Source organism: Rhea pennata, chromosome 23, assembly GCF_028389875.1.
Source record: "Rhea pennata isolate bPtePen1 chromosome 23, bPtePen1.pri, whole genome shotgun sequence".
Classification (NCBI taxonomy): domain Eukaryota; kingdom Metazoa; phylum Chordata; class Aves; order Rheiformes; family Rheidae; genus Rhea; species Rhea pennata.
This window is the reverse complement of record NC_084685.1, coordinates 4,896,664-4,912,239: the sequence shown is the minus strand read 5'-3', so window position 1 is coordinate 4,912,239 and position 15,576 is coordinate 4,896,664. Positions and strand designations below refer to the sequence as shown.

Below are 15,576 nucleotides of genomic sequence, written 5' to 3'. Positions count from 1 at the left end.
CGCCGGCGGCCGGGCCGCGCCGGGCTGCGCGCAGCGGGGGCGGCCGCGGCGCTGGGGCACGTCCCCCCCCGCGGGCCGGGCCGGGCCGCGCCGCGCCGCGCCGCGCCGCGCCGCGCCGGCCGGGGGCGGCGCGGGAGGAGGCGGGCGCGGGGGCGGGGGCGGCGGCGGCGGCGGCGGCCCCGCAGCGCCTGCGGAGTGCGGCGCCGCCAGCGCGGCCGCGGCGGGCGGGGGCCGGGCCGGGCCGGGCCGGGCCGGGCCGGGCCGGGCCGGGCCGGGGGCGCGGTGCCGGCGCGCGGTGCCGGGCGGGGAGCGCAGCGCAGCGCAGCGCAGCGCGCGGGGGGTGCGAGCAGGTAGGGGAGCGATGCAAAGTGCGGTGCAAGGAGCTGGTGGGGGCGCGGTGCCAGCGGTGCAGTGCCGGGAGGGAAGTGCCGTGCAAGGGGGAGCACGGGGCGGTGAGGGGGCACAGCGCAACGCCCGGCGCCCAGGGAGGGGAGGGAAGTGCAATGCAAGGAAAGGGGGCAACTCAGTGGGGGTGCAAATGGAAAAGCGGGAAGGGGGAGCAAGGAGGCAGGGGGCACAATGCAAAGGGGAGCTGCATGGAGGCAGAGGGTGCTAACGCAAGGCCGGGCACCATGCGAAGCAGAGTTCAAGGGGGTGCAGCGTGAAGCAGGGCACAACAGCGGGGGCTGCAAGAAGGGGAGGGAAGGGCAATGCGAGGCAGGGTGCAAGTAGGTGAGGGGTGCAAAGCAAAGCAAAACACAAGGGGGTGAGGGCGGTGAAACTGCAAAAGGCAGGTGGGGGGGGCAAGTGGTGCTTATGCAAGGCAGGGTGCAGTGCAAGGTGGAGTGCAAGGAGGGGAGAGGGCTGCAATACAAAGCACAGGGCAACCACAAAAGAGGGTGCATTGCAAAGCAGGGGTGCTAATTCAAGGCAGAGGGCAGGGAGCTGTGTGTCAGTGCAGTGCAAGGGAGTGTAAGAAAAAAGTACAACAAGGTGCAAGGATGTGGGGTTATATGCAAAGTGGGGTGCTAGGAGGCAAGAAGAGTGCACAGAGGTGAGAGTGCAATGCAAGGCAGGGCACAAGGAGGCTGGAGGTGCAATGCAAAGGAGAGTGCAAAGAGGTGAGGGGGTGCAATGGAAAGCAGGATACACACCAAGGTGGGGAAAGTGCAGTGCAAGGGAGAGTACAACGGGGGTGCAAAAGGGAGAGAGAGAAACTGGATTAGCGGGCAGGCCTGGTGGGTGGCCGTCACAGGAGGGGGTGCCATGAGGTGTTGCAGCGGTGTGGGGTGCCCCACAGGGGTGGGAGCGTGGCCGGGCTCCATGAACGGAGGCAGCCCCGCTGTCTGCCTGGGGTCTGCAGGGCCGGGGTCAGCCAAGCGCCCGGGCCCGGCCGGGGGAGCAGAGCAGCCGCCTGTCTCCGCTGTGCTTGCTGCATGGGGAATTGCAGCCTCTGTGTGAGCCCGGCCTTGGCTTGGGGACAGAGCTCTGGGGACAGACACAGGGTGGTGGGATTTGCAAAGCAAAGACTGCCAGCGGAGACCAGCCCGGTGGGCATCAGCTGCTGTTTCAGGCTGACACGCTGTTGTGACCAGGTGTCTGTGCCTGTCCCCGTGGTACCTCCCTGGCCTTCACCTGGGCACCGGGGAGGCCTGAGTCACCCGGAAATCTGATAAGGCTCAAATAAAGCCCCGGGAGGAGCGTGGGGGGTGGCTCGGCACCATGGCTCAGCCACCCTCGTTTCTTGGCTCTGCTGTGGACTTCCTGAGCGTCACATGCACAACCGGAGCTATCGCAGCCGGCGGGAGTTTTGAAATGATTTAATAGCTAAATGTTACGCACATATTATCCTTTAGGCAAAGGTGCGGTCCCTGATCCCCAGGGAACCCGGTGCAGGGAGGGTGCGGGCCTTCGGCAGCTAAAAAATGAGGGCTTGACAGGTCACGCTGGCTGATCTAAAGCAGTTACATTTTTGTTTTAAGATGGCATGGGCTCCTGAAGCGCTGGAGATCGGCCGTCCTTGGGGAAGGCCGCTCGGTTTAGCCTCCTGGCGGAGCTGGGTGCGAGGAGGAAACGTCAGTTCTGCTGCAGCAACGTGGTGGAAGTGATCAACAGCAAATGTGACTGTGAATTCCAGTGAATCACCAGCGGGAGCAGGAACCAGCTAGGTGTGTCAATTCCCCTTCCGCTTGGTTATGCTCTGAACGATCAAATTAAGTTGGTTTAGCTATTAAGCAAGAAATCCTGAGCGCTTTTTGAAAGAGTTCAGTCATATTTGGGTGAGAGGCCTGATCCCCGGCGATTACACTTAATACTTGTTCGGGTTGAAGCAGGGCTGTGTGCTGCAAGCACAACCGGATAGTTGTTCAGGAGAACATACTGGGGCTGAGTTTACTTTCAGAAACAGTTCCCAGAAGCTAAAACCGGTACAATGTTCCCTTGAAATAACTGGGTCAGATTTTCCACCTCCTTGCGTCTGGATCAGTCAGCAGCCGTGGGTCGGCCTGAGCTGTCTAGTTCCCGACTATTGCACGTTTGCCAGTGGGGGATGCAGCATCAAATTAACTTCTCGCTACTTTGGTAGCCTACTTTCGTGGCCTGCTTGGCTGAATAATACTGGCAGGACAGAGGCCTTCCAAGCTATTGAACAGGCTGGTGCTCTGGGGATGAGTTAAGTTGGTGCAATTTCTAGAAGAAGTGGAAAGATACTCCTACCTCCTCCTGATGGGGACGTGAAAATTTGGAGACACACTGTTGAATCTGTGTCCTCAAGTAAATTAATCAACCCTGCAGTGCTCTGACAGTGGCAAATATCCCCAGCAGGGCCCTGAGGCCTGAGCTGTCTTGGTGCTCTTTCATTTATTCAAACTCATGTGTTATGAGAGTAGTCCAGCTACCTGTGGCTCCTTATTAGCCAGCAGAGATGCCCACTGTGAGTCTGGGAACTTGCACCACTTTCGCACCAGGAGGGCACGTAATTAGGTTTAAGCCTCTTAACCCAAAAAGGGAGAGCAATACAACTGCATGAAACAGGCAGATGGAGCTTTAAAAATGTCCAATCAAGCAAATTATGTAAGTTACAGTACACCAGAGCTTTGCTTATTGTGTCTTGGAGAGCAAAATCAGACGCTGCGTATATAGTTGCCTCCGTATCTAAGTTCATCATTATCTTTCTTGGGCCCTGGAGATGCACACTGCTCTCCGTTGAGCAGCTATGCAGCTGGGCAACTTTTCTGACGCAGACGCTAACAGTCCCCCTCTTGCCTCCAGGCACACTGATACAGCATCCATCAAATGCCAGGAGTTGCGTTTGTATATCAATCATGCAGAAGTCAGCCCTCATATTGAGTGAATCTGCAGCAAAGCTTTGCTCTCCCATAGTGATTTTGATCAGAGGGTCTCAGTTTTCCAGCAGACGTTAATCAACCAAAAGGTAATTATCATTTACATTGCACAGAGAGGTAAACCCAGACAGAAACACCAGAAGGAGGGCTGTGTTTTCTGAAGTCGTGCAAGGAATGAGTAGCTGATTTGTTCAGAGAAACCTGGAATGGGGACCTTGCTGTACCTGCTGGCTGAAGACCATATGGCTCCAAGTATGTTTTTATACATTTATAGGTCATTCCTACATTAGACCGTGCTGTTTCCTTGTCATCCTTTGTGCATTTATTTGATAAAGATTAACTGAGCACCTCTACCTCTCTCTTTACACTTTCCCTCTGTTTCCTCATCCCAACTTGCAACTCACAATTAGCTGATCAAAGTGGATGAAGATCTGGCTTTTTCTCTCAGTCAAATGATTTTCTTTCTAGTCCTTTCCCAAGTGTATTAAAAATGGTCTGCCCCAATAAACAACACAGAGAAGTGGGAAGTAAATGCTGCATGACACCAGCTTTTATCCTATCCTAGGCGCAGCTCCAGCGCTCACTGGTCGGATGTCTGTAGGACAAATCGTGTTGCTTCTCTCTCACAGAATACAGTCTACATCCGTGTAGCTGTACATGTGTGCTGTGACTTCCCACCTGTGGCACGGGGTGTGAAACTTAGCTTTTCCATGAGTTTCCTAATGTTTATTTTTTTAACACTGAAATTCCTTTTTTGCTGTGTGTAACATAAATTGAGGATAGTATAGAAGAACTGGGTGTTTTAGTGAGCACTGGATTTAAGTAATGCCTTCTGTATGACTTAAATTATTCTTACGCAAATGTTTTAAGAGGGGCAAGCTCAACTCTTAGGCACTTTCATTCCTCGCATGCTTCTTTGCACTGAAAATTCAGTAACCTTACTCCGAGAGGATGCTATCAAAGGTAGTGTTTATATGGAACGAAGTTGGACACTGGGAGAATACCTTATTTACATTCTCGACCGGCTTCAGTTTCTTCATGACTGCGGGTGAGTTGCTTAAACGCCACAGATCTGACATGCAGAATGAGGAAGTACCCACAGCTCTCCTTGACTTCAGCCACTGTTTTGTCTGTCACCAGCTCTGAAAAAATCCAGCCTTGCATGCCCCACTTTCTTCACTGTCAGCAAGCAAAACTTGTATGTCAAGGGCATCTGAAGCCTGCTTGATTTTTGTGGAGAGTTTTAGATCCCCCTGAGGAAGGCAACTGAGAAAAGTAGATAAAACTCTGTTGTAAGAATGATAGTGAAACTCTGTTGTAAGAATGATAGTGATGGATCCTGAGTATTATTTATTTAATTAAGAGTCTGGACAGATGCAGAAGCAACAGTTAACAACTATCTTTTCTAAGAAGCTGAATAAATTAATGGGCTATGAGGTGAAAACAAACCACTAAAGCTAATGATTGGTCTGTTTTTTGTAGGTCTAGAGGTAGTACGGAGAAGTCCTCAAGTTTATAAATAATGTTGGATTTAAGAGGCTTTTTGCTCCTTCCGCTAAGGCAGGAAAGGGAAGTAGCCATCTTCTCCTGTTGTGCTGCTGGGATTACCCGGGAGCTGCAGCCTGACGTTCTAAATGAACATTTAAGCTGTTCATCACACTTTATTAATAGATGTCAAAATGTTTAACTGTGGAAGTAAATGCTATTTTAGAGAAATGGATTTATGAGCTCTGAAATATTTATTTTCTGTTCGCCTTGTCAGGAGGGTGTATGTTAGATAACTAGGAGCAGTGGTGCCTCCAGCCTTGCCGTCACCCCAAAGTCTAGCCGTGCTGCCCGAGCTAAACAGCGGTCGGGTGTCCTCAGCCCATGAGAGCGGAGGGAAGGGAAGGTTTCTTGCAAACACTGCCACCCCCTGGCTCTTTCCACAGAGTTATTTTTTACTGGAAACTTAACTTTTTGGCTGCCTGCGGAAGCCTGTACATTGACTTCTGGGATAAGCTGGTAGCAAGACCAAACGTTTAAGGTTTGATAATGAAATTTTCCACCGGGACTTAGTCATAGCCTGTTGCCTGACACTTGGGAGTTCATGAGATTAACTTCCTGCTGCCTGGGGCCTGCGGCAGCTCCGGCCCAGCCCCGGTTTGGTTCAAGTTTGGCGGAACTGGCTGCAGGGCGAGCGGATGCAGGACGGCTCTGCGCCGCCACTCGCGCCCTGGCGACAAGACGGTGACAGGGCCCGGGGCCTGGAAACCACCGTGAAGCTGAGGGGACCCAAGCAGAGTGGCTGGTTTTAAGTAGCCCCCAGGCTGGACGAAGGAGGAAGAAGGCACGAGAGCGCCCCGGAGAGAGCGATGGGGCCGGGCCCCGACGGCTCCAGCCCCGCTGGCCCGGGGCGCGCGGGGCAGGCGAACGCCTCCTCCCTCAGCCGACTACGACTCCCAGCAGCCCTTGCGCCGCGCGCCGCTCCCGCCCCTGCCGCCTGCCTCTCTGCGCGTCGATTGGCTGCCCCCCTCCTCACGAAACGCTCTCCACTCCCCGTTGGCTCGGAGGGCTGTCAATCAAAGGGTAGCGGCCGTTGTGAGCGCAAGACGGGCAGGTATTCCAGAACGCAACTTGCGCCGTTTGCGCGGCGCTGAGGCCGCCGTGGGTGCGAGGCGGGTGGTGGCGCAGTTGGCGTGGCGCATGCGCGGAGCTGCGCTGGGAGAGCAGCGGCGGGGGGGGGTGCTGCTGAGCCCCAGACAGCTGGAGGGGGTAAACAGGGGAGGGGGCGGGGGGGCATGGCCAGGGCCTAGGCCGAGCCGAGCCTGAGGGCCGTCCCCGCGCCGTGGGACCGACGCCGCGGCCTGCGGGGGCCCCTGTGGCTCTCCCTCCGCTCGGTCCAGCTCTTCTCCCTCCCCCCCCCCCCCCCGCATGGATGGAGCCTCGCAACTTCCAGTGCCCGCTGCGCCCGCACCCGGGAGGCCTGACAGGTAACGGTGCCCCGGGCCAGTCGGCCCCTTCCCGCCCCCACGGGTACCCCCGGCCAGGCCCCCCTTTCCCTGACAGTTATCCGCTTCCCTATCCGTTATTCCTCCCCAGGACCCCCCCCCCCCCTTTCCCAGTCAGTTATTCCCTCCCCCCTGCCATGTATCCCCACCCCTTCCCTGTCAGGTGTTCCCCTCCCCACAGGTAGCCCGTCTCCCCTTCCCTGCCAGTTATTCCCTCCTTCCCCTTCCCTGCCAGGTTTCCCCGACACACCTCAGGTATCCCCTCCCTCCCCCTCGTCAGCTGTCTGCCCTGTCAGATATCCCCCTCCCCACTTTGCCTGCAGCCTGGCCCCATCTCTTTTAAGAAGTGTGCCCTCTCCCTCTGTCCTCTCCCGGCCCCTTGTCCCTGTTTCCCCATCCCAGCTGCACGTTGGCCACCTCTTACCACGCACCTCTTTCCTCCAGCCCTATATTAGCTGCCTCTTCTAGTTGCTGCCTTCCTCCCCTGCTAAGCTCAGCCTCCTGCCAGTTCACTTCTCTGCCTTCTCCCTCTCCCACCCCTGCCCCCAGGCAGCAGGCATTCCCCTGTCCTTGCCTTCTTCTCTTTCCTGTGGGTGAACTCTGCCCTCCTCCCTCATCTGCTCACCTTGCCCTCACTCAGGCCTTCATGAGAAACTTTCTTCTGCCCTGGTGGGTGTCTTGCAGCCTTTTTACTTGTAGAGGAGATCAGCGTTTGCACCTTTACCAGTGTCTGCTGACTAAACTCCTTCCTGGGGCTGCTAGGCCTTGTGGGTCTGGGCATCAGGCTGCTTCTCGTGCTGGGCTGAGGTGTTGTCTTGCATCTCCTCTCCTCTTTCATCCTGTGGATGGCTGTTTCAGCTGAAGGATGAAGGGTAGTGTTAGGATGCCAGCTGAGAGGGTTGCTGTCTGAGGTACTCCGCCAGTATTGCTCTGGGCATGTCAATGCTTCCCTGACATTACTGTCCATTTGTGCTGGGTCTGTCAGATCTCAGACCCTATCTCTTCTCCTGTGCACCCCACCCCATTGTAACCAACTCCATCCTCTCTGCTGTTGGCTGTCTCAGTGTGGTGAGCCATCTGTCTTAGGGAGTGAATGCTGCTCCTGGCAACTCCTTCAGCTGTAGAAAAATCTTCTTGTTACTAGGTGTCTATTGCTAACCAAGTCACTTCCTCTTGGGTTTTTTTAGGTTTGTTAATATTATATGTATTTTAATTTGACCCATGAACCCTTTGAAAGTCAAGGTAAAGAGGAGGGTAGGGAAAGTAATCTGCTGAGTGACTGAGTTGGGTCCCAGGTGATACTGGATGTATGAAGTAATTTATGGATGCTTAAGGCAAAGGTTGTGAGAATCTTCCTTTGGAATGAATTGTGTATGCAAAGATTTGTAGTATATGAAGTGCTGCTTTTCACTGACCTTGAGTTTAGAGGCTGAGAAATTTAGACACATTCAAATGCTTAGGAATTACACAGCCAGCTTAATGATAGGTCCTACTGTTTTGTGCAGATTCTTAGTGTTGATGGAGCTTTTCTGAAGGGCAGTGGTTTTGAGGTTTGAACTTTGAAGTGCAAGTCTGCAGAGCAAATCTCTGTGCCAGTGTACTGCTGCGTGCGTAAGTGAGATAGGGATGTGTATGTATGTGCGTAGGTGGTCCCGTGAGGAGAAAATCCATTCATGCAAAAAATCAGCCCCCCCCAAATCCTAGCTGTACTGAGACTGCTCAACAATAAAAGGGCTGAATTGTTTACTTTATGAGTGTAGAGGCTTTGATTCCAGATATGGAGCAAGTGCTTCAGGAAAATTAGAAGAGCTAGCTGGGGAAAGTGAGAAAATCTTGGTACTTCTCCCCCCATCCCCCCAATACTCTGAAGCACTCTTTCAAAGAGTACTTTTCCAGAAGCTGAAAGGGTTGTTAAGTTACTGTCAGTATAAATACTGTCCAGCAGATTTTGAAGCCATAACCTGTAGAAACCTGTGACTTGTTAATTTTTGACTGGAAATTTAAAGGCCAGGTATTGCGAAAGTTCTTTTTCTGCTTCTAGAGTTATGTATTGCAGGAGCAGAAGAAATGGACCAGAGAACTGCCACTAAACACAAATGAGATGATCACCTTTATGCTTCAGAAGGGTTTTTTGAGGAAATATGTACTGTGAATGAGGTGGCAGCTGTAACTAGATCCCAAATTTGCAGTCCTGTCTGTGGTGGTCCAGACAAGTTTGGAAAAGTGTGGGACAAGGGAAGGATGATTCTGGCTTGGAATTGAGCACAGAGAGACTCCTGAAGTGTGAAGGAGAAACATGCTTCCGTGTCATCTGATAAATGACTGAAAAAAAGTGAAGATGATCCTCTTATGTGGCCAAAGTGAAGCTGCTTGTGAGACCATTGCTGGTAGCAATAGTGCAGATTTGTCTTAAATTGTTCCTTGAAACGAGAGGATTAAATCCCCGTGACATGAGTTGGTTGTGCTGGTTTAGTTAAGAGCTGGAAAATTGTATGAATAATAGGGAAACAATATATTTAAAAGTGAATGGAAGTTATACTCTGGACAAGTTTGGTTGAAAAAGAAACCCATTTACATTCCCTTGGTGATAATAAATGGACAGATCCTTTGGAAGGACTTCAACATTGTAAATCTACATGTGTCCAAGGAATCAGAGCATAATTTCTTGTTCTCCAATTGATAGTATGTATTTTCCAGGAGATCTACAAAGCTGAGGAGTCTTTATTCAAACTTCAAATGTGGAATCAGTTTCTAACTTAATTAGAGACTGTTGATCTACTTGTTTGATGGTGTGATCAGTGTAATCTTTAATGTTTAAGAATATTTAATGCTTTTCAAAGTAGAAGCTCCACATACCTTACATGCAAAGTCGTGACCTAGGTAAGCATTATATAGATGGTGAATGTGAGTCTGGAATTGCAGCTGATTGTGGCTAATGGGCAAAATCTGACCTGAAATGAGAATTTGGGAGTTCTTGATCCTTAGTCTGCTGTTCCACAGTAATTTAAGCTTGCCAAACTCTTTGCTGCTGTAGTTTCATACTGCCGAGTTCATATTGAAAAACAAAGAACAGCATCACGAAAGCAAGAAAGTCTCTTAGTATCTCCTCTGCCAAAGTATGTGTGCGTATGCTGGGAAGCCTTTAACCACCTTAAAATGTTCAGTTGCCAAACCAAGTTCTCTATAGGCAAAAGAGAAACCTTAGATTCATGGGTTCCCATTTGACCATTTTGTTCCAAGCCAGTCATTCATTTAATGGTCAAATGCTACGAATGTGCGTCGTCTGGTCAAGTATGCTACACACTGAAAACTTGATAGTATACAGCCTTAGATATGGATATTAGTTTGTTTAAAGTCAATTTTGTATCAAATTTATTTTGTTCTAATACCTGTTTTATTCTAGTTTCACCAACCAAAGGGCCAATTTCATAGGTGATTTCCTTGATCTTTGACTTCTAAGAGGTAAAGTTAAGGTGTGTTGATCTCCTGTTAAGATCCACTGAACAACGATCTTTTGGGATACCTGAGTTATTGCAGCTGTCAGTGAGATGTCCAATGAGTTGAGAAGCTCCACAACACATTTCTAATCCTAAAAGCCAGCTTGCCCTCGCAGAGATGGCAAACTCCTGTGTATTTCTGTGCTCCCTCGGTGAATATCTGTTTTGGAAACCCAGAATGTGTAATATCTTGTGGCAGAAGATAAAGGACTTGTAGATGGAACTTCAGTGGGGAGACCAAGTGACTTTAAGGCTCTCCTAAGGAGCAGTAGGATTTGGGGGTTCTGATGATCATATTTGCCTCTGAGCATCCTGTTCATACAGTCAAGGAGTAGATTTATAATGTATTAGCAGTTTTGTAGAAACTGTCTGTCTAGCAGACATTGCAGGAAAGGAAAGGCTGTTTGTCATGTAGAAGTTGAATAAGCTTTTCTGCACCTAACACAAGTTAAAAGCGTACATAGGCAATATATGCACCATGTAATGTGCTGTAAATCCATACTTTACCTTATTTCACAGTAACTTGTTTATTTAACAGAAGGTTGGCTCCTGGGTGTAGGTTATTTACTGTCTTCTGTGTGTAGAATATAGAGGATCCGTATCTTATGAATGCGTATTTCCCTATGTATGGGGAATGACCTTCAGGTCATCTGGTGATCATCTTTCTTGCTGGATAGACATTGAAAGAAGAGGAGCTGCTTGAAAATTGCAATGACTAGAGGTAAGAGATCTGACAAAAATGCTTTCAGGGGTCTTAAGAGAGCAATGGGTCAGTTATCAATTGGGAATTGTCTGCTTGCTTGGCTCCAGCTTGGTAGAATGCCTGCCTGAGATCTTAAGATCAAAAGAAAACTAAACTGTTCTTAAAGAGGAAAACATTCCTCTTCCCTGTCTGGCAGGGAAGAGGAATGGTTAATCAGATGCTACTTGGAGAAGGGGGTATGAATGGGTAGAGTCTGTGTATGTCGTAGGGCAGTCAATCTGATAGCAGAAGCATTAAGATAAGCTGACCTGAAAAAGTAGAGGATAGGTATCAAAATCTGATAGCTTAATCATCTCAGACTAGACTGAGATGCTTGGCTTTTCAGCAATATTGTCTGTCTTGTTTCTTTTCGTACTTCGGGGTAGTGCATCGTTCAGCTCTCTGGAAGGAGCTGTTTAACTGCCATCAGTCACTAGTCACAGGTTCCCGTATAAAAAGTATTCTGCAAGTGCTGTATGAAGTTGGGCAATTTATGTGTTTTATTAGGGTTGTACAGAGGAGGAGAGGAGTCTGTAGCCTTAGGATTTATGTCAGAAGTGAGAAGATCTTGGGTTTCGTACAGCGAACACCAGAGTCCCCCACCTGAGGAGTAAGCTACTGAGGCACTCTCTGCCCTGTAACTATGACTGGAGAAAATACTTGCGTATCCTGGAGGCTCCGTGTAAAGACACCAGCCTGTGGGGTTCCAGACTAGGAGAAAAGTAGGTGGAGACTTGTTAGCTGGAAAAGGTGTCAGTGGAGAAACTAGAGGTGAGATATCAGAGATACCATTTATCCCCAAACTTTTAGTCTATCCAAACATAAAGCTACTTTTAAAGTTAGCGGACCTCTTGTCTTGTTTCAAGGACTTAGCAGAAAGTGTGCCTAGAAACAAAATCCTCATGGATGTCCGTAGTAACGTAGCTTATTTTGCACTGCTGGCAGGTTTATGTAGTGCTGGCCTTGGACACAAGTAACAGCTTGGCTGTCCTGTTTTCCCATGTTTACTTCTGAGCTGCAGAGTCAGCACGATCCACCTGCCCTTGTGCTGGGCATTTACAGGGGCAGGCTGGAGCAGACATGCTGGTACCTGCCTTCACTCCTTCAGATGTTTGTAAAATAAATGGTATTTTGTTATTGTTTGCTGCTGTGTTATTCTTAAAGGCAATTATTGTTGTGCTATGGACTTGGTCTGCATAAATAGGCAAAACAATACTGATGGCAAGCTGGTCTGAAAAAGTAGAGGATAGGTATCAAAATCTGATAGCTTAATCATCCTACTACAATGATTAGTATAAAATATTGATGAGTAAATACATTCACAGTACTACCTCTTGTCATTAAGCCTGGGAGTGGAGCAGGTATTACTTAACATGAGAGTGAGTAAGGTTAAAGGCTTCTAAAACATGAGGTGCCTTCCTGGACATGCATGTTATCTTTTTTGTGCTACTTTTGGAGTAAAAGAAATACATATTAAATATGTACATGATGGAAAATTGGATAAATAAATGCATACCAGCTCTGGTGAAAAGGACAATTTCAGGCTAGTAAGTGACATGGGTTCTCCAGGAGCCCTGATTTACATGCTCGAACAGATGCAGCCTAACAAAAGCTGAGCACATTGCGCCAGTGTCTGAGTGGAGCTTCTTCTGAGGCAGTGAACTTGAGACACGTATGACAAAATCTTTTGGCTTACTGGACGCTTCTGTTGCAGAAACTAGAGTTGGATTGTGATGAATTTGGCCTGCTGTGTTTACATTTGAGAGGAATTAGTCCTGGTGAAAGTAAGGCCTCGTTAGCACTGGCTGTGCTTTGACTGAGAACAGACTTGCAGTGCAGAATCATCTCTTTGTCCTGACTTGCCTTGCATTCAAGGCCTGTATTCTCGTTGTGTGAATTTTATTAACTTAGTTCTCATAATACATACAAAATAGGCCTAGAATACTACCATAAGGGCACCTTATCTTGTGTGATCGGTAGTAAGACATGTTTATCTTCACAGACCTACAAACAGCTGTGCCTCTGGTGTGTGATGTATTTCTGAGATCCTGTGGCTACCCTGAAAATTCTGTGTAGGAGCTCACTACAAGAAAATATGATCTTGAATTTATATAGCTTCTCTTCCTATCTGTAGATTTAATGAGATTGCTACCTTTGCTTTGGAGAGCATAGGAGAGTCATCTATTTTAGTAAACCCATCAAAACTTCCGCTTCAGGAAGAAGCCTGAAAACTGCCTTCTGTAAAGAAATGTGAATTCTTGGTACTTCCTACCCGTGGAGAAACATCTGCGTCGTATGCACGCAAACAGCTTTTTAAAGCTAAATTGAACCTGTCGTCCAGGGCTTTGGAGAGACTGAGGTGCAGGGGCTATGGAAGCTGTGTTATATCTGCACACCCCTGAAGCAGCTAACCATGGACGTCCTGGTTTTACAGCAACTTGCCAGATGAACAGATAGAGAAGCAAGCAGGGTTCATGACAACTTCTGTCTGAACTCAGTGGAGTTATTTGTAACTGTGTTTCTGTGAAATGTTCTTGTTTCAGTGAATCAGCATTTCCTCATTCAAAAGAGGATTCATTTGAAAATTGGGCCTTGTTCTGCTTGTAAATGCTTGTTAAAGAGCGTTTAAAACTACTAGCTTATGTAGGACAAAAACAGATATTTAAAATATGATTTCCCTTTAAAGGGAGCTTTAGAAATATCAAAATGGGATAGTGCCTGGTATGTGGTATGTAAATAGGGTGAATGACATCATTTCTCGGAGAATAACTGGTACTTTGCTGGGCAGCCTGTCAGGAGCATGGTTGGCAGAAATACTTTGCAACTGGAATTTTTTCTACCAGGTATGCCTAACTTCGTAGGGTTTAAATTATCTTGGTTAGTGTATGAAATACGTAACTTGACTAACAATGTGGAAAATGCAAGTTATTCTTGGAAATACAGATCTAAAAGATCATCCCTTTTCTGTTACTGATATAATCAAGTGTTTAAATGATAGTGTTGCTTGGTCATTGGCTGTTATGATTTCTAAGGAATGCTTATGTTCTTTTGGTTATCTTACTTGGCTGATAATCAAATGCAGTAAATGAATTTCTTGTGTTCAGTTGCAAACTTCTTTTTGGCCACATCTTCAGACAAGCTTTAAAGTATCCATGTCATGTAGACTGTCAGTGTAGTTAAGCTTGTTGGTTTTAGAGTTTGGGGAATGGGAAAAATGGGATTGAACAAAAGTGGGCTGCACATGTAAAGGTTGTAAAGGAAAGAAAGGCTGTGGGACAGGATGTGGTCCTAGACTTGCAAGTTCTTTGCTGATTTGGAAATGCTTTTCTATGCACATGTGGAGTCCTGCAGTTCAATCTGAATTTATCTGTAAGCTGGGGGTGGCCTCTTAAGTCAGCTTTTCTTCACTCTTATATTACTGCTTCCCATTCCTGAATTTCTTCAAGGACCTTTGTGCAAAAGTTTTCGGTTCTTAAACACTTTTTTTTTTTTGAGGAAAAAGTGCTTAATCTTGCATATGAATGGCCTAATATGTCTGTATGCTTGCTTTTGTTCACTCCTTCTTGTCCTCCAGGTAATTGAATGCCCTTAGTGTGGATCTCTGCTCTGTTGGCATGCTTGGTTGCACAGCAGCTCTTCCCATAGCTTCTTTTCCTCTGCCCCACTGGAAGAAGATGGCAAAGGTAAACATCACTAGAGACATCATCCACAGGCAGATCAAGGTATGTGTTAACCAAAAGTTCTCTTGGTTGGAGAGTGGTTAGAGAACTGGTGTTCATGCTGGGTCAGGGAATAATCATACTGTTGCCTTTTACTCCTGAAAAGATTTCTACTACTTGCATATTGATAAGCTGTATAAAAGCTTAAGAGAACAAATGCACAGAACCTATTGCCCTCATTAATGAGGAGCTGGGATGAACTACAACATGAGAAGAATATGGTCCTTTTCCCTAGCAGGAATGCATCTTGATAGTTTGACATCAGCAGGTCTGTTTCTTTTTAATATAAAGTTGAAAAGAGAAATCTGGCTACTTGTGTTTTTGGTACTATAAAGGAGTCTAAACTAGCTTTCCTCATGAGTTTTCTGGCTACTTTATATTTTATTTCTTTCTGTGTGATCTTGCCATCAAAGATTGTCTGGCTCTAGTAAAGCAAAGATCTCCCCCCTTCTCCCCCCCCCCCTTTTTTTTGATTTGAGCAATATGTTTTGCTTCCTTTGTGTAGGCAAAAACTTCTACTGTGGTCAGATCAGTCATCTGATGGTTGCATTAGTGAAATATCCCTTAATGTGAAAGGGCTAGCTGCAGCGGGCATGATAGGCAATTATTTGGACTTGGAGGCCTCAAATCATTTGCAGCTTTGCTGATAATCAGCACTCACAAAAGTGGTATGTTAGTGGTCAGAGTTAGGAACTGGGAGCTTGGATGCCCCAGCTCACTTTGCAATTTGGTAACTGGCTTTGTACAATAAGCTTGTAATTTAATCCTTTTTTTTTTTTTTTTTTTTTTTTTTTTTTGCGCTACTCTGACAAGGAAAGGATGGTTCTGTGGTTAGTGTTTGCCTGGGACTTAGCTTACACTATTTGCTCTGTTAGACTCCTGTGTGTGACCTTGGGAAGGCTGTTAAGTCTGTCAGTTCCCTGTAGGAAAAGCCATATCCCATTGCAGAGACCTCACAGAGTTACTGAGGTTGCAGTAGCAAGGCAGTTATAACTGCAGCACCTAGCATGGGATCTAGTAGTGTATTGTGAATGCTGTCCATAAAAAAAATATGTAAAGGAGGTTAAAGTTTGTAATCTAAGTTACTAAAAAAGCCTATTTTGCTTTGTGTTCCTTCTCCGCACTCCCCATCACCTTATGTCTCTCTCTTTTGATTTCAAATAGCTTTTAGTATCTGGAATTGGTTACTTTAACATTAGTCTGCAGAGCTTTAGCTTGGTACATTTGTTCCGTTCTTTGTCTGCTCTGTGACTACTAACATGTTCCTAGTACCATAAGCACAGT

General features: G+C 47.7%; 1 protein-coding gene and 1 long non-coding RNA gene across 4 annotated transcripts in view; both read left to right on the top strand.

Annotated features, from left to right (window-relative positions):
* Positions 1-268: 268 nt before the first annotated feature.
* Positions 269-5,064, top strand: LOC134150319 (uncharacterized). 2 transcript variants are annotated; one of them, XR_009960625.1, is made up of 4 exons: positions 269-350; positions 1,983-2,168; positions 3,458-3,596; positions 4,827-5,064. It is a non-coding gene; the product is annotated as an uncharacterized LOC134150319 (long non-coding RNA). The 2 variants fall into 2 exon arrangements; XR_009960626.1 differs by lacking the exon at positions 269-350 and adding an exon at positions 832-1,121.
* Positions 5,065-6,077: 1,013 nt separating this feature from the next.
* WDTC1 (WD and tetratricopeptide repeats 1) overlaps positions 6,078-15,576 on the top strand; it is a 28,161-nt gene continuing 18,662 nt past the window's right edge. The window contains exons 1-2 of one of the 2 annotated variants that reach the window (XM_062593955.1): positions 6,078-6,316; positions 14,219-14,295. In XM_062593955.1, the coding sequence (XP_062449939.1) occupies positions 6,262-6,316; positions 14,219-14,295 (132 nt within the window). In that variant the 5' untranslated portion in view covers positions 6,078-6,261. Of the gene's footprint in view, positions 6,317-14,147; positions 14,296-15,576 lie in introns of both variants that reach the window. The other variant, XM_062593956.1, reaches the window with a different exon arrangement.